The following is an 18,443-nucleotide window of genomic DNA, read 5'->3' on the forward strand; positions in this document are numbered from 1 at the left end:
GAGGGGTACCAACAAATTTGAGCACGTCTGTGTATATATATATATATATATATATATATATATATATATATATATATATATATATACACACAGTACTGTGCAAAAGTTTTAGGCAGGTGTGAAAAAATGCTGTAAAGTAAGAATGCTTTCAAAAATAGACATGTTAATAGTTTATATTTATCAATTAACAAAATGCAAAGTGAGTGAACAGAAGAAAAATCTACATCAAATCAATATTTGGTGTGACCACCCTTTGCCTTCAAAACAGCATCAATTCTTCTAGGTACACTTGCACAAAGTCAGGGATTTTGTAGGCATATAGTCAGGTGTATGATTAAACAATTATACCAAACAGGTGCTAATGATCTGAATGATTTACAGATATCTCTAAATATTTACAGATATCTTAAAATGTAATTTGATATATCTCTAAATGATAATTTGGCTTGCCATACAGTCAAGGGAGAGACATGTTTTATAGAATGCATCAGTTTTGCATCATCTATAATTTTAGGAATTTATATATATATATATATATAGATATAGATATAGATATATATATATATATATATATAGATATGTATATATATATATATATAGAGAGAGAGAGAGAGAGAGAGAGAGAGAGAGAGAGAGAGAGAGAGAATCAGTGGTTGGAAATTCTGTGCTGTGATTGGTTAAAACCTCATCATAGGAGCAAAAATAGATTGAACTATTGCACTAACATCCTTACACCACCGGTCAATAGTCTCCCTCTGTCATGTGATTGGTTAAAATCACTGTCAGTCCCAATGACAGCTGCTGAATAGCTGCTGAATAGCGATTCTGTGACTTAACAGAAAATTTATTACAAAACATACTACAAAAGAAAGATGCTCCGAACACTAAAATGGTGATTAAAACGTCACTGTCACTGTTTTCTGACTATATATGTGTGTGTGTGTGTGTATTTGAATATAATTTAGATATTTTATTTAACATCATGTAATCAAAAAAACTACAAAATGATATTGTAAAAGTCTACCGGAAGTCATAATAGTAGTACAGTAGTTCGTGTTAGATTTCAAATATCACATTTTTCAATTTTTATCAGTTTTTCATTAAGTATATGGAAAACTACAAAGCAGTATGTAATCTAATATGTTAATGTGACATTATTCAGCGTTTATGAAGTAAAATGAGTTAATTATATAGGGTCATGCTAAACTGTTGGCCATAGCTGTAATTTGTTTTTTGTAGGCGATGTTTATTTAAAACTTTTGCAATATATCTTAAACATATATCACTCTTATTAAAGTAACGACAAATTTGCACATTAGATAAGAACATTCACACACTAGAGGAGGTCTTCAAGGATCAACGTGTTTCTGCCTCAGCAACATGACTGGGTAACCCATTCCATCGTCTTCAAGGATCAACGTGTTTCTGCCTCAGCAACATGACTAGGTAACCTATTCCATCGTCTTTAAGGATTCCAGTGTTTCTGCCTCAGCAACATGACTAGGTAACCTATTCCATCGTCTTTAAGGATTCCAGTGTTTCTGCCTCAGCAACATGACTAGGTAACCCATTCCATCGTCTTCAAGGATCAACGTGTTTCTGCCTCAGCAACATGACTGGGTAACCCATTCCATCATCTTCAAGGATTCCAGTGTTTCTACCTCAGCAACATGACTAGGTAACCTATTCCATCATCTTCAAGGATTCCAGTGTTTCTACCTCAGCAACATGACTAGGTAACCCATTCCATCGTTGTCACAAAGACGGCCGGAGTGGGTGGCGTCAGACCAGAAGCAGGAAATAAAACGACAGAGAGGTGTGGTTTGGTGGAGCTGAGCGAATGGTTTCGCTCAGCATTTAATAAACAGAACAGAAAATAAAAAGGTTGAACAAACAAACACAAACACAAAACAGGACACGGCACTTACGCCAAAATAAATAGACAAACAAAACAAACTAACACTTAACAAACGGTGCATGGAGACAAACAAACACGGTGAGTACAACACTTATATTTACTTTTCTTTTACTTATTTTAACTCCTCTCTCTCTCTCCCGTTGTCCACTCTCGAACACCCAACCCCGAGAGAGTGCTACGTGTCTCTATATATACTGTTGTGCTGGGATTCAATTACCAATTAATTATTCACTTGAATCCCAGCACGTGAATTCATTACGTGCAACCCCGTGCTCACATATTATACTTTAAATGCACGTGCAGTGATGTGCAATCCCGTGCCTAAATATAATTATACAATTTAAATCCTTGTGCTGCACACACCCATTTATATCCCGTGTACCAACTACAATACACCAACATTTACACACAACACGCAACATACAACACAGAAACGCACACAAGGGCAGGGCACATTGCCACAATCGTCTTCAAGGATCAACGTGTTTCTGCCTCAGCAACATGACTGGGTAACCCATTCCATCGTCTTCAAGGATCAACGTGTTTCTGCCTCAGCAACATGACTGGGTAACCCATTCCATCATCTTCAAGGATTCCAGTGTTTCTGCCTCAGCAACATGGCTAGGTAACCCATTCCATCGTCTTCAAGGATCAACGTGTTTCTGCCTCAGCAACATGACTAGGTAACTGTGACAGGCTAGCTGCAGGGAGGACTTCAGGCCAGGAAGAATCACAGAGACAGACGTACTGTGTGCAACTGAGTCGCGGCAGCAGGCACCGTTCTCCACTCACCGCACACACAACCCCGAGTGAGTAAAATCATCTATATATACTGTTGTGCCGGGATTCAATTACTAATTAATTATTCACTTGAATCCCAGCATGTGAATTAATTATGTGCAACCTCGTGCTCACATATGAAATACTTTAAATGCACGTGAAGTGCAATCCCATGCCTAAATACAATTATACATTTTAAACACACGTGAAACACAGACCTGTTTATATCCTATGTACCAATGCCTATACACCAACATTAACACAGCACACGTAACACATAACACAGAAATGCACACAGAGGTGGGACACATTGCCACAGTAACCCATTCCATCGTCTTCAAGGATCAACGTGTTTCTGCCTCAGCAACATGACTAGGTAACCCATTCCATCACCTTCAAGGATCAAAGTGTTTCTGCCTCAGCAACATGACTAGGTAACCCATTCCATCATCTTCAAGGATCAACGTGTTTCTGCCTCAGCAACATGACTAGGTAACCCATTCCATTGTCTTCAAGGATCAACGTGTTTCTGCCTTATCAACATGACTAGGTAACCCATTCCATCGTCTTCAAGGATCAGCGTGTTTCTGCCTCAGCAACATGACTAGGTAACCAATTCCATCGTCTTCAAGGATTCCAGTGTTTCTGTCTCAGCAACATGACTAGGTAACCAATTCCATCGTCTTCAAGGATCAACGTGTTTCTGCCTCAGCAACATGACTAGGTAACCCATTCCATGTCTCCTTCCCTCTGTCCTACACTTATTTCCACTTCATTTCCAACTGTGTTCTCTGCTGTGCTTAGAAACCAGGACCACAGGAAACAGTTAGAAATAATCATATTCTTTTTTTTTCTAGTGGGCCATCATACAGACACGTATTCTCCCTCTCTCTTACTCATCTCTGGACCACTTTGCCATGCTTTGTGATTCACCAGCTCTCTGCTTGTACACATTGATGTCCCTTATTTGTATAACCTCAAGTTTATTACAAGGTTTATATATTGGTCACAGATTTCCCAAAGGTACCCGTTTAAAGAATTGTTTATCAGAATCAGTCAAGGGTGACAAGCACAAATTTGACATGTTTCAGTTTCAGTATGTTTAGTTCTGCAAAGCCCTCAATACAGAATACTGTAATTTATTCCATGAATTCTGAGGAAACTGGCCTTTAACCTTTTAGGGTTCCATACTACCTCAATATATGCTTAATTAAGTAAGAATACCACGAACAATTGCACACATTTACACACCAGTTTCCTGAATGTGTTGAAGTATTTAGTTTTTTAGGCAATCGGGTTGTTACAGGCAATTTTAATAAATAATAGAACTACCATTGGATATATTTCCAAAATGCGAATATCATCTTTATTTTTATAGAGCTCCTTTCATAACAAAGTTCTGACCAGGAGCTGTAGGTTTCATTGTAATAACTAACAATCTTTAGCCAAGAACAAAGAAGAATTATTGAATGATTGAAGTCTTTATGATCTTAAAAGGCACTGCCCCTAACTAATACATTAAGCGCAGCACAGAAACAAGGACCAGAGGACACAGTTGGAAGAGGTTAGGTAAGAGGGAAGGAGACATTTCTTCATACAGAATGGAAGTATGGAATGGGTTTGCTAGTCATGTTGTTGATGCTGAATCACTGGGATCCTTTAAGACCCGACTTGACAAAGTTTTGATTGCTAAGCAACATACTGAACACTGAAGTTGTTTAAAGAAGGATTAGAAGTGGTAAAAATGACCTTCAAATTAACAAAATTGCACAAGTGGGCCAACAGAATTTGATGTGGACAAAATAAGAATGTGGCAATGGACAACTTCATCTCTGCAAACAAATCCTATAGTTGGTGAACTGTCATAGGCACAGTGCACTGCAGAACTTTTACCAGACATTACATTTTGAAATCTGCCACATTAAGATTCCTACAGTATGCTTTATATATTTCTTATTTATACAATAAAAATACAATTATACAGCTTAGTGAGGTCCAAACCTTTATAAGCTAGGACATGCTAGAGAGACCAGAGGCTGGAGCGGTTATAGAATGCAGTACTGTGGGCTTTGCTGGTGCACAGGAGATCAAACTTAGAGTGAAGGGGAAACCCCAGGAAATGAATTAACATGGCCATACTCAAATCCACACAGTACTAATAGAGCTGCTGTACAATGTTGGCTGCTTCGAGGAGAGCAGATACACCTCACTGGCTGTTAGCTTCTTAAAGGTAAGTCCTGCTGAGCTATACTTTTCACTTTCCAGTTGCCAGCGGCAAACACATTTTAACATGTTTCAGAAAGGACTCTTTTGTTGGCAAACAATGCTTGTGTATAGCGTTGAGCAGCATGAAAAACTACTGGAGAGGAACAGGATCTTTGCATTTACTTACATTTAGTGATCACATTGTACAGTCTTTGTGCTCGATTTTAAGGGCCCTTTCTTTTGAGATTGTCAGACCATTTCAAGCTCAATAAAGAGAAGTCTTGAGGAGTAATGTCTAGTTTTGATCTTTATGGAATAAATTAACGTTTTATTAGAGTATGGTGGTGGGTAACGTTTTTCTTGAATACTGCAATTTGAATTTGAAACTCTAATGCTTAAGGTGATTAGTGCCAATCTGTGAAACTAGAGATAGAAGTAACAAGCCTCTAATAACAAGTTATTAAAGTCTGCTAGCATGAATAGGATGTTTGAAATGGTGGAGCCTAAAACTTACATTCTGTGTTGTTAGTTTACCTTTGCTCAGTAGGTTCCAATTGAATGCCAGCCATTTTCAAAGTTTAAAGAACAACGTGGTATTCTGAATATTTCATATGTAGTGCTTTGCTCCATAAAGTAGCAAAATTAAAACTTATATGGCGAACTCTTCAGCTACAATATATTTCAGGTAAAATATATTAGGCCATATTTTCAAAGTGTTTACTTCAGTCTTTAAATAACTCTTATTTTTTGAAAGAGGGAAAACCTGTTCATTTTACAAAACTAGATCCAAACAACTAAGTCGTATCTTTAAGCCCTCTAAAGGACCCTTGAGGTGTTTTGCTTTTTGAATTTGAAAAAATAAGAGTTAATTAAATAATGGAGTAATGGGTGTACGATATAATTTAGTAATAATAGATGCAATTCATGGAGGTTCTGCAAACTTAGGATCCTCTGTACTGGTGAAAATACATTCGCCCTGTTTATTATATGCAGATTCAAGCTACCCATCTGAAATCCTTTCAACATCCTCCATGTGAATTGGGTTGGTGGTATTAAAGGGATTCAGAAGCATCCCTCCAAACACCACTGAGCTTGCATGGAAACTCTGCACATTATTTTTCAATTCAAAATAATCAATGGTTGATTCATTATGAATAGAAACATCATATTTGACAATTGCATTATAATATGTTATTGTACTATAGTGTCCATTTGGTTTTTGCAAGGTGACTGTTTTATCCATTGGTGCTGTGTGGCTTGTCTTGTGAGGTCAAACCTCAAACTATCCTGAATCCTGATTGTTTTTGTTATAGTGTTTGTAAATATTCTTTTGAAACACAACAAGAAACTTTAAACTGTTTTTAGTAACAGATGAATAACATTTAATGATCATCTTATATACTGTTGTCATATGGTAAGGTATAGCATATAAATGGTAACTAATAGGATTTATTTTAGGTTTTCATTCAGCCTATTTGAGTACCAGTTGATGCCTAAGAGACAAACTCAACAAAAATCTAAATCTCCAGACTGGTTTACTAAAACTAAAAGGTTGACAGCAAAGAAATTAAAATGTTTTTTTTTTTTTTGTTTCCAGATTAAATCCGTATTATTGAGCTCAATACATTTAGACTGTATCTTCTACCAAATCAACCGTGTGTCCTCATAGTCTTTCCAAGACCATTAACAGACTTCAGTGGTTCACATCTAGAGCAAAAGAGCCGTAGTGGAGGGCTCACACACATAGACACAGAGACAGTCACAGGTCGACTCTACAGCTTCTGTGAACTGCATAGTGCTCCCATTATACTTTCAGAAACAGAAAGCCAGCGATATCCTGACAAGTTTGGGAATGTGGATGGGCACGGGAATATATTTGGTTTGAAGGAACATTTCCTTCAGTGAAAAGGACTGTCTGTCAGCCATGAGAGAGAAGGCCAAATACTTCCGCCAATAAACCTCCTTCTGTTGCCACTCTACTCTGATGAGATTGCTCCTGACCACTATTTTGAGTCATCGTTCGTTGTAAGAAATTATACAACTTTGTAACCACATGTCTCTTTCAATGTCACAGAACAAAAAAGTTTTCCAGAAATAAAGTTCACTCAGTTTTATTCAAGTTGGTAAATTATTTCTTTTAATAAAATTATTAAAGAAAAAACGCCGTAGGCAGCACTGCAGCTAATATCCGACAGGCCAGACGGAAGGCTCCCACAGGCCTTTGGCCCATGGGCTGCCAATTGAAGAACGCTGCTATAGGGTGATGCACAACTTTTGACCATCGCTGTAGAGTCTACTAGACCGTATATGTAAAACAAATTGTAATAATTTAAAACATAAGAAAGCTGTACAAAGTCTCTATTGTGCTACCGTACTTTTATTCAGAACATTTCAATACAGAAATGTACAGACATGGAGACCATCTCATCTTATGATGTTATTTTAAGTGATGAGTGTAAATCAGTTGTGAGCTTGGAATATTGGGTTACTGTATGATTTAAGTCATTGAAAATGTACAGTATATTGATATTCATAACAAATTAATTACCTTAGCCACACTGTACAATAATCTAGATTGAAATCATGGAAGGTAATATGAACTATAATGTTTTAAACCTACTGTTGGGAGCGGAAAACAGCAATCAACTGGGCTCAGCAGATGGGTCTGGAATGACTTCCTGCAATAATGTAGCTATTGAGATTTCATGCTGAGCTGCTGGAGAGCTGAACCCATCTTGGAGGATAGTATGACTCAGCAGGAAGCCCAACACGCATCCTTTTCAAACTGAAAAGACCACCTGCTTCTTATACAGTAGTGCACAGGGAGAAGGACAGTATTATCAGAGAAGGGCAACATGAAATAAAATCCTAGAAATAAATCAATTATACTGTTTAAGGTGAAATCCCTAAACCTTGTTGCAGCACTGTCTATGAACAACAGGGTAGATACAGCAGTGTGCACATGTATTAGACCCCTCAAAATCTGTCATTGATATCCTTTATATACCTATATAGGCACTGGAATGTTTCAATAAAAAGATTTAGGAATGAGTTGTGATGAAACTTAGCACAGACATTTCTTTATGAAGTTACAGATGGTGCATGAAGGTCATGGTGCATCCATGCCTATGCAGAATATATCTTCAGAAAGGCTCAGCGAATTGCAATGCATTCTTTACAGAATCTATCTCAAGACAACCTACTCTTATAAAAGTTTACAATAGTAAAAGCACACCAAAGTGTAATAAAGCAAAGTGAAAACCTGGTAAAGCACACTGTAGGTAAACATTGTAAAGCACAGAGAGGTATGATAAAGCATATTCAAAAACATGTGATCCCAGTGTACACTATGGTGAATGCAGAGTGGAAGCCTGGGAAAAGCCTGGGAAAAGCATGGGTTAGTTACTGTGGTAAACCTTTATAAAAGGTATTCATACATGGTTTCTGTTTTGGTAAAAGAGTAAGTAGCAGGGTTCAGAAAAATATAGCGTTCCACGTCCCCACGTGTTGCTACAACTGTTTAAATAACTGTAAGCTGTTTAAAACTTTTTTTCACAGAAAGTGCAATATCTATTTTTATTTATTTATTTATTTATTTATTCTAAAGTCATCAGTAATCTCTTGTAAAGGGATAACATTTGCAATAATATTGAACACTTAACCAAAGTCATTTTGAATGTGATTTCTAACATGATTTTCAGCTTTAACATCACACATTAACAGGGAGTTAAAAAGTAAAACCAGGCTCATAAATAACAGTTAGGGCACTAAAAATCTGTTTTATTATTTTTTTATTTCAGTTTTTACCGTTTTAAAAAATGTAATTAGGTTGATTTAATTGAACTTATGTACACCGCAGGCGCAGCGAACAACACAAAACCATAAACCTACAGGCTTCTATTTTTCCATTCGATTTGAGTTTGTGTGCATTGGAGCACAGTAAGAGTCTTTTTTTTTATTGAATTGTATTGAAAAAATAGTATTAACTTTAAAAAGAGGTTGTATAAGTAAAAAAAAAAAAAAAAGAACATTTATTTTTTCTTTTTCCACTCCAACCAAACAAATTATTATTATTATTATTTATTTTATTTTTTTTACGAACTTGCAACTTTAGAGGTAGTTTTTACTTTCTAAGCCTTTTAGCTGAGCATTTTCCAGTTGTAAACGTCAGTCATTTTTGACATTCTGAAAAGCTGTTATTGCATTAGTGAGGTAACTTTGCTTACAGTGGAAAAAAGTATGTTAGCATACATTTCAGTAAAGTTTGTACACAGCATCATGCAAAATAAAAAAAATAAAAAAATAAGCAAGAAAATGTGTGGAAAGGATATAAAGACATACAATAATACAAATGAATATTGAAGTAACCAATTTCAAAGCCTTCATTAGGTAAAATAATTCAAAATACCAAAATCTTCAGCACAAGAAAAGGGGGACCTGTAATAATGTTGCTCGTGCTTATAGGAGGTAGAAACTTGGGTCCTTCAACTATTTTGTCTCACCAAAGTGGTAAGGCAATTGAAAAGAAAAATATAATGTTGTTATATTGCAAAAAGTGTGGAATACAAGTCCAGAGAGTTTATGCTAAGATTATACAATGCCCTAGTTAGACCCCACCTAGAATACTGTGTACAGTTTTGGTCACTACAAAATAAAAATAAAAACATAATTGCACTTGAGAAGGTACAGAGAAGGGCAACTAAGCTGATCCCAGGACGAGCCTTGATGGGCCGAACGGCCTCTTCTCGTTCCCAACCTTTTCTTATGTTCTTAATATTTTAATGATCTAAACTGTGGCACTGTATAGCCCAGAGAAGTGTGCTAAAGCTTGGTATAGTATGGTTAATGCAGTACTGGATAAGTGCTGGGAAACCCTTGTAAGCTCTTACAAGGGAGACCTCTTTGTAAATCAGCTATTTGTATCATTATGAGCGGCTATATTGTACATAGCCTCCTAATGCATCTCTTTTAAATCGTGATTGTTCTGCAGACTTGGAAATCCTTGAAGCAATATGGAATCCTGCCAGGACAGTGAATACTGGGACAGCCTCGTACGAACATGCATTTCATGTAAAGATATGTGTCACCAGCGCATTGTAAAAGCTAAATGTGCACCATTTTGTGGTAGGTTTGCCTTTTGTCTGAAATTAACCGAATGTATAAAGAGCTTCTCAACACCCCCTGTATTAAACTGTGTTTCTTTTAAAAAACTTCTAGAAAGAGATAATAATAATAAATAACAATTATTATTACCTCCCAAAGGTTTAAAAACACCATGCTTCTTTGTTTATATGTTCCCCTGCGTTCAGGAGCTGCCCTTCAGTTCTAGCTGCCTGCCACACGTACTTGGAATGTTGGTTAGATCAGCCAACATGTCTTTTTAAGAGCCAGTGCCAACTAGTGATCTGGGAGCACAAGTTTCCTTTTGTTTCCCTGCATTACACTGCTCTCCCCTAGAGGGTGCTGTCGCTTACTCATATACGTAAAGACACGTCAGATGATCTAGCCTACAAGGCATTTATCCTCAAATGTCAAAACACTGGGGGAAAAAAATATGACATTTGAGGGGATGTACCAGGGCAAAAGATTACCTGAGAATAAGGCTAGAAATAGAACTTTCTTTAACCCAGTGTAGTACCCGATATTTTAAAAGGAGATATACGTGTTTGCTATAGTATGTGTTGCTTTTACAACTGCACATTTTGAGACTTCCTGTATGTAGCTAATGGAAAAACAGTTCTTGGAATTATTTTGTCATCTACAATTACTTTGAAATTCATTATTTCTACTCCATGCACAACAAAAAGCAAACACTTAAAATAATAATAAATATAACTCTTAGAAGTTAAAAACCTGACAGTCCTGAAAACAGATGTTTTACATCTCTTTATTTATCATAGAGGCTGTTGATGTAAGATGTGTCTATGCGCTCTCAGTGCAGTACATGAACCACAGTCAGCCCCATTTCCTTTGAACAGACGGAGTACACACAGTCCACGCTGCTGTGTCAGATCAGCCTCCAGAGAGTGGTTAAATAAAGAAGCCGCAAGCTGCCACCCCGCTGCCCCTCTGTATTGTTTCTACTCTCGCTTCTCTTTTCAGAGGCTCTGAGGTGCACAAACACAGCTGGCAGTTACTATGACACGCTACTGAGGAAGTGCATCAACTGCGCAGAAGTGTGTGGGCAGCACCCAGTGCAGTGTGGAGCTGCCTGTCAGGGTGAGTCAGCATCGGCCTCTGAAACACAACTAAACAAGATCTGTGGAGCGTGTGGCCGCTAAAATAAAAGCAAACACTTTCAATTCAGCTGTGCATATTAATCACATATAGAGGATTTTGTCACTGTCTGAAAAATGTCTTTGAAATCCTTTTATTTTTGCTGCAGGGGGAGGGGCTCACGGGAGCCTTGAACCGGCCCTGTATGTGACTCACTAGCCACGCCCAACCAAGCTTAGTGTTCTATTGGATGTGAAATTTGAATAATAACTCAAACACTGATACTCTTCAACTTGGTTGCAGCTCTAAGTTCACTTTCTAATTCTTCCAAGTTAATGAAATGAATCACTGCCAACTTCAATATGAAAAATACAGTACAAGCTTATTCTTAATTTTACATTGATCTGGTGTGCATGAATGTGACGCAGTCAATTCACAAAAACCAAAAAGATATTGAATCCATGTATTGATCTAGATCCTGCATACATACATTTATTTGTACTGCAGGCTAGATCAGTCTAAGTGTCTTTATTTTAGTGTGCGCCAGCACCATCTAGTGCACAGCAGTGTATTGACAGCAAAACAAAAACTAGATTGAGCTGCATATCACTATACGGCATTGTTGCTTACTGTATAAAGAAACCGTGAAAGCACCTTAACACAGAGGTAGTGACTGGTAAAGTCATTAGGAATAAGCACAGCAGTTATGTAAGCAAAATCAATGATGATTTATTCTTCTGCTACGCTGTAATATAGACTTCTGTTCATTCATAGATACTGGCGCCATCTATTGCTCTTAGCTAAATAATGCATTGAGTATAAAAATCGTTAATGTTATCACACACAACAACAAAAGTAAGAACACACCGTATTTGAGTAATTAAGAGTCACTCAGAATGATTGCAAACATAAAACGGTACCAGGAAAACGTTTAATGCTATTCTTTAAACGTTATGAAACTGTATCGATGGTGTAAGGTATCCCTTTAATTCTTCTACATGTTCCCTGCATTCTCCAGCAAGCACAGCTGCAGCAGCAGGAGCTCCGTCAGTGTGGCCCCCCACAAGGAGAGCACTGGAGCTGCAGCCAGGGAGGGCGGTGAGGCCTGTGCTGGAGCACTACCATGCAGCCCTCATCTACTCCCTGCTCGGTGTCTGCCTCAGTGTCCTCCTCTTCACCCTGTTCATGGCTCTGCTCGTGATGCTGAGGAAGAGGAGGGGGGAGGCGTGCCACAGGAAGGAGGCCACTCGGCACACCCCTGCCTCTTCCAAAGGTAACTACTCTCAATTATTTTACCCCATTATTTTCTCCCTCAAATTTAGTGTGACGGTGTGGCAAAGTGGTTGCTGATTATGAACAGGTGCAGAGGTGATGCAGTGCAGGAATAAATAGACAGAGATTTGTAATCCGGTATGGAAAATGGTTGTTTTATTTTTGTTTATAATCCAGGTCTGGTGACCAAATAATAATAAACTCCAGTTATAAACAACGATGCGTAAAACACGGAGAACAGTAACAGGGATTGCAGCCCTAAACAATAAACACAGTATCTCTCCCACAATATACAACCACGGTCACCAGTCCTGGGTGCGTGCTGTAGTGCTCGTGGTGGGTGATACAGTTTAAAGAGTGACAAATAGTGCAGTGCTGTTCCGGGTTCAGTGCTTGCCACAAACCTGATTTACACAAGTAAAGGGGCATTTATGCCGCCTCCTTGTGCGTCGCTCTGCAATAGCCGCAGACCACTGTTCACACCGAACGCGGCTGGGGAAAGTCAATGGGCGGTCTGTTGTTACGTCATGGCTACATGTACAGTGACTTTTGGATGCCAAGCAACAAACATTAAATGCCAGCGGGAAGGGAAAACTCTTTTTATACAAAATACACAAAGCTTAGTAAACAAAAAAATATTTGAGGAATGAGTAAACATTATATACAGTATATATATATATTTTTTTTATAAAACCTCGTTTTAACCCCCCACACCCCACAATTACCCCAAATATCAGGTAATTGTGTTGTTTAAAATAAAATAAAAAACATGTTGCTTTTAAAAATGGAGATATTTTCTTTCTTTCTTTGTGAGTTTTGTCTGGTTTGCTGGGTATAGGCAAAGAGAGTGTGAGTTTAAGGCATCATTATACTTTTATATTATTGAGCATTATTGTATACACATGATTAAAAAATGCAGCTACTGCCATCCCATCATATCAGACTTTGGGGGGGGGGGGACTGTAAAAGCAGCAACAATCAGTGGTACTGTGCATCTGACAACACAATACCTGAACAATGAACAGCAAACTAAAAAAGAGAATTGCGATTGCCCTGCTCTACAGGAGAAAGAAAAAAAAATTAAGACCGCTGTGGGTCCTTGACATCCTCAAGAAAAGAAAAAGGTACGGCGAATATCATCGGCTGATACAGGAGCTCCGGTTTGATGAAAGCAAACCTACTTAATGTTGTATTATACAACTCTGGAAAATCTGAAATCAGAACCACAAGCTTTTCCCCCCATTTTTTAAATTTATTTACTTATTTATTTATTTATTTATTTAGTTATTTCTTCTTTGTAAAGGAACCTCCCACTTTCCCCTGATTGGCTGCTGGTAGTTTACATCATGGCGCGGCACGGCAGAAGTTGAAAATATTTAATCTCCTCCGCGTCGCTCTGCGGTGCTGCTTGAGTGTCGTTTTCCTCTGCCGCTGCGTGTGACCACCTTCATTGAATCAGTAGCAATCCTTAATCGCAGGCAGTAGAAACAGGTGTGTGATGGACGCAGGTGAAAACAGCACGAGCCAAAACAGAAATACTGGAGCCCTGTGAAAATCGAAAATGCTAAAAATAAGAAGGCGAGACAAAAGAGTGAGGCGGGGACTACTGAAACAGGCATTGCGCGTGCCCAGATGACTGAGGGATGCATTTTCTGACGTTACACCGGTGATTAGCCACAGACAGATATACAGGGTGTTCAACGATTAAAGTTCATAGATAGAAAATGCCAACTAGCATGAACCCTCCCTTTAAATTTTGAAATGTGTATAGGTGATATCTACTGAATGAAACTGCCTGATTGGTTTAATAATGACTGGCATCAAAGCTGTCAAAAACTTCTCACAATCTTGCTAAAAACTAATGTCAATAGGTCATTGTCACAAAGACGGCCGGAGTGGGTGGCGTCAGACCAGAAGCAGGAAATAAACAGACAGAGATGTGTGGTTTGGTGAAGCTGAGCGAATGCTTTCGCTCAGCATTTAATAAACAGAACAGAAAATAAAAGGTTTTAAACACAAAAACACGGGACACGGCACTACACGCCAAAATAAAAAGACAAACAAAACGGACTACACAGACAAAACACGGTGAGCAGATTTACCTATTATTATTATTATTATTATTATTATTATTATTATCTTTACCTCCGTCTCCAATCCCGTTCTCCACTCACTGAACACCTAACCCCGACTGAAAGAAACGTGCATCTATATATACTGTTGTGCTGGGATTCAATTACTAATTAATTATTCACTTGAATCCCAGCACGTGAATTAATTCTGTGCAACCCCGTGCTCACATATTACATTTAACCAGCACGTGAAGTGATTTGTGCTCTCCTCGTGCCTAAATACAAATCTACACTTTTTAAATACACGTGAAACACAGACCCGTTTATATCCCGTGTACCAATGACTATACACCAACATTTACACACGCACGCAACACACAAATGCACACAGGGACGGGGCACATTGCCACATATACCCCCCCTTGTGCGCAGCACACGTGGCCTCAACGGCCACCTCCCCCCTTAAAAATCCAGCAGTCCAGGACAAAGTCTCGGGCTGGGAAGGGAGGCTTCAGTGGGCCCATGGCTGGCCATGCTGTCAGCACCCCTGCCGGTAGTGGCACGGCTGACAGCATGCTGGTCCATTCCTGCAGCGAAACTGCTGCTGGGGAAAGTGGTCTCTTGACCTCTCCCCCTGTCTTTGTAGCCGGTAGCTCCCTTTGGTGGGGCTCCGACCACAGTACTTCCAGCAGCAAAGAAGCTGCAGTGGGAGCAGGTCTCCTGACCTCCCCCACGATCTCCGGCAGCGAAACTGCTGCTTGGGTTGGTGGTCTCCAGACCTCCTCCCCCTTCTTCGTGGCCGACAGCTCCCCTTTCTGGGGCTCCGACCACCGTACTCCCTGTGGTGGAGGTACGGGAAGCAGAGACAGCTCCTGCTGTTCTGCTTCTGGCAGTGGCGGAGGCAGAGGCAGCTCCTGCTCCTCTGCTCCTAGTGGCAGAGGCAGCTCCTGCTGCTCTGCTCCTTGCGGTGTTGGAGGCAGAGGCAGCTCCTGCTCCTCTGCTCCTAGTGGAGGAAGCGGTGGAGGTGGCGGAGGCAGAGGCAGCTCCTGCTGCTCTGCTCCTTGCGGTGGTGGTGGCGGAGGCAGAGGCAGCTCCTGCTCCTCTGCTCCTGGCGGTGGTGGAGGCAGAGGCAGCTCCTGCTGCTCTGCTCCTTGCGGTGGAGGTGGCGGAGGCAGAGGCAGCTCCTGCTGCTCTGCTCCTTGCGGTGGAGGCAGAGGCCATGGGGCTGATGCTGGCCACTCAGAGGGAGGCTGTGGCGGTGCTGGCTCCCTCTGCTGTGGCGGCTGGGCTGGTGTGCGCCGTGCTCCCTTCAGCAGCATAAATAGAGGCTGCTGGGGGACACCAGCATCCTGCCCTTCTCCCCCCCAGAAAAATTCAGGGGGTTGCGCCTGTAACTCCTCCCCTTCTGGCTCTTGGGACGGCAGCGATGGCTCCTCCCCCTTTAGCTCTCGGGATGGCAGCAGCAGGTGAACCAACAGGTATTCTCCCTCTGCTGGCAGCTTGGGTCCTAGGGCTGTGGAAGCCCCGACTTCCCTCTCTTCGGGCTGTGGACGCACCGACTCCTCCCTTTTGGGCTGTGGACGCACCGACTCCTCCCTTTTGGGCTGTGGACGCACCGACTCCCCCCTCTTGGGCTGTGGACGTTCGGGCTCCTCCCACTCAGGCGTAGGACGTTCGGGCTCCTCCCGCTTGGGCTGTGGACGCTCAGGCTCCTCCCGCTTGGGCTGTGGACGCTCAGGCTCCTCCCGCTCGGGCTGTGGACGCTCAGGCTCCTCCCGCTCGGGCTGTGGACGCTCTGGCTCCTCCCGCTTGGGCTGTGGAGGCAAAACCAGCAGGCATTCTTCCTCTGCTGGTGGAGACGGGGACAGCAGGCATTCTTCCTCTGCTGGTGGACCTGCTACCTGGGCTGTTGTAGTTATAACTCCCTCCAGGTAGCTGAGGACCAACTCCACACCTTCCTCCCAGGTGCTTACGGTGTGTTCCCTTGCATACGCCTCCCATCGCTCACTGTCCATCAACCGCAGGAACCGGACGGCTACTGGTATCGACTGGGCCTCCAGCCCAGCATTTTCCCGGATCTAGTCCCGCAGTTTGATGGCGTCTTCTGCCATATTTCCTCTTTTTTTTTTTAATCCAAATATGCGGTTCCTGCTCTGGCCTGAGTCCTGGCGGCGCTGTAAATCCCACTCTGACACCACGTGTCACAAAGACGGCCGGAGTGGGTGGCGTCAGACCAGGAGCAGGAAATAAACAGACAGAGATGTGTGGTTTGGTGAAGCTGAGCGAATGCTTTCGCTCAGCATTTAATAAACAGAACAGAAAATAAAAGGTTTTAAACACAAAAACACGGGACACGGCACTACACGCCAAAATAAAAAGACAAACAAAACGGACTACACAGACAAAACACGGTGAGCAGATTTACCTATTATTATTATTATTATTATTATTATTATTATTATTATTATTATTATTATTATTATCTTTACCTCCGTCTCCAATCCCGTTCTCCACTCACCGAACACCTAACCCCGACTGAAAGAAACGTGCATCTATATATACTGTTGTGCTGGGATTCAATTACTAATTAATTATTCACTTGAATCCCAGCACGTGAATTAATTCTGTGCAACCCCATGCTCACATATTACATTTAACCAGCACGTGAAGTGATTTGTGCTCTCCTCGTGCCTAAATACAAATCTACACTTTTTAAATACACGTGAAACACAGACCCGTTTATATCCCGTGTACCAATGACTATACACCAACATTTACACACGCACGCAACACACAAATGCACACAGGGACGGGGCACATTGCCACAGTCATCCATTGGTTCATTTCGAGAATATTTGAATGATATTAGTTGCTGCAATTGAGACTGCTTTCCAACAGAACTAGTGGGCTGAGTAAGAGTGGATGGAATACATGCGCGTTGAATGAAAAGCAGATCAAATAAGTCCCAGAATTTCACCCCTGCTTCTAGCTAATGCATTAATCGAAGTTTTGTATAACACATGCTTCTTTCGAAACTGCACAAAATAATTACTTAAATCTTAATTGTGGATTTGTTTTATAGCTATATCTGATATCTGGTACTACACAATGGTAGACAAATCTCTGTTTGCCAGCCATGCTTCCTTGGTCAGCTGAAGGGTGAATTCTCCCAAGGAAGTTAAAGTAAGCATAAGGCCAAACCTGATGCTTCACTTTTGGCATGTAAATGCTCAATGCAGATCTTTCTCCTGTGCACAGCTTGTTTAATGGAATCCGGCAGTCTGCAAGGGAGTCTGAGTGGAAGAGGAACCCCCGAGACTGTGGGGACCTGCAGCTACTGCTTTCCTGAGCTAGCAGCAACGGAGACAGCACCTCAGATCCCCAGACACACCGGACTGGCAGCGATGGAGACAGCACCTCAGACCCCCAGACACACCGGACTGGCAGCGATGGAGACAGCACCTCAGACCCCCAGACACACCGGACTGGCAGCGATGGAGACAGCACCGCAGGCACACAGACACACCGGACTGGCAGCGATGGAGACAGCACCGCAGACACACAGACACACCGGACTGGCAGCGATGGAGACAGCACCACAGACACACAGACACACCGGACTCTACCAGCAGGCAGCAGCCACCACGGCTTCATCCATGTATCGCAGCGACAGAACACTTAATATTATTTGTTCCCCGACACAACCTACCACTTAGCACATAAGAAAGCAACAGCTAAACATTGCACTAAAGGGGGTTTAATATGATAACACTTGGGCACATCTCAGGGTTTTTAAAACTTTGAGTCTTCCCAGTTTTACTGTGAGCTTAGAACATACCAACAAAATAATTCCAGTAAATCTTACCTGACATGTGTAGCCCTCGTTTCTTATATCTTACATGTTTATATGTGATTTTTTTAATAGTTATTTGTTTGAAGCTGTTAGTGAAGAAAATGTGTCATATGCTCCTTTCAATGCT

At 40.9% G+C, this 18,443-nt stretch overlaps 1 protein-coding gene across 1 annotated transcript; it reads left to right on the forward strand.

The window, feature by feature from the left end:
* The first annotated feature begins 4,864 nt into the window (after nt 1–4,864).
* LOC117417689 (tumor necrosis factor receptor superfamily member 13B-like) lies at nt 4,865–18,179 on the forward strand. The gene is made up of 5 exons (XM_034029880.3): nt 4,865–4,928; nt 9,894–10,027; nt 11,006–11,122; nt 12,138–12,392; nt 17,722–18,179. Exons 2-5 carry the CDS (start codon nt 9,916–9,918, stop codon nt 18,177–18,179), a joined length of 942 nt encoding a protein of 313 aa, XP_033885771.2. The 5' UTR covers nt 4,865–4,928; nt 9,894–9,915.
* The last annotated feature ends 264 nt before the right edge of the window (nt 18,180–18,443 follow it).

Source organism: Acipenser ruthenus, chromosome 13 (genome assembly GCF_902713425.1).
Source record: "Acipenser ruthenus chromosome 13, fAciRut3.2 maternal haplotype, whole genome shotgun sequence".
In the NCBI taxonomy this organism is placed as follows: Eukaryota; Metazoa; Chordata; class Actinopteri; order Acipenseriformes; family Acipenseridae; genus Acipenser; species Acipenser ruthenus.

Coding starts and splice junctions, on each gene's coding strand:
- LOC117417689 (XM_034029880.3), top strand. CDS start 9,916: ATGGAATCCTGCCAGGACAGTGAATACTGGGACAGCCTCGTACGAACA. Junction 10,028..11,005: donor TAAATGTGCACCATTTTGTG/GTAGGTTTGCCT, acceptor TTCTCTTTTCAG/AGGCTCTGAGGTGCACAAAC. Junction 11,123..12,137: donor GTGTGGAGCTGCCTGTCAGG/GTGAGTCAGCAT, acceptor TGCATTCTCCAG/CAAGCACAGCTGCAGCAGCA.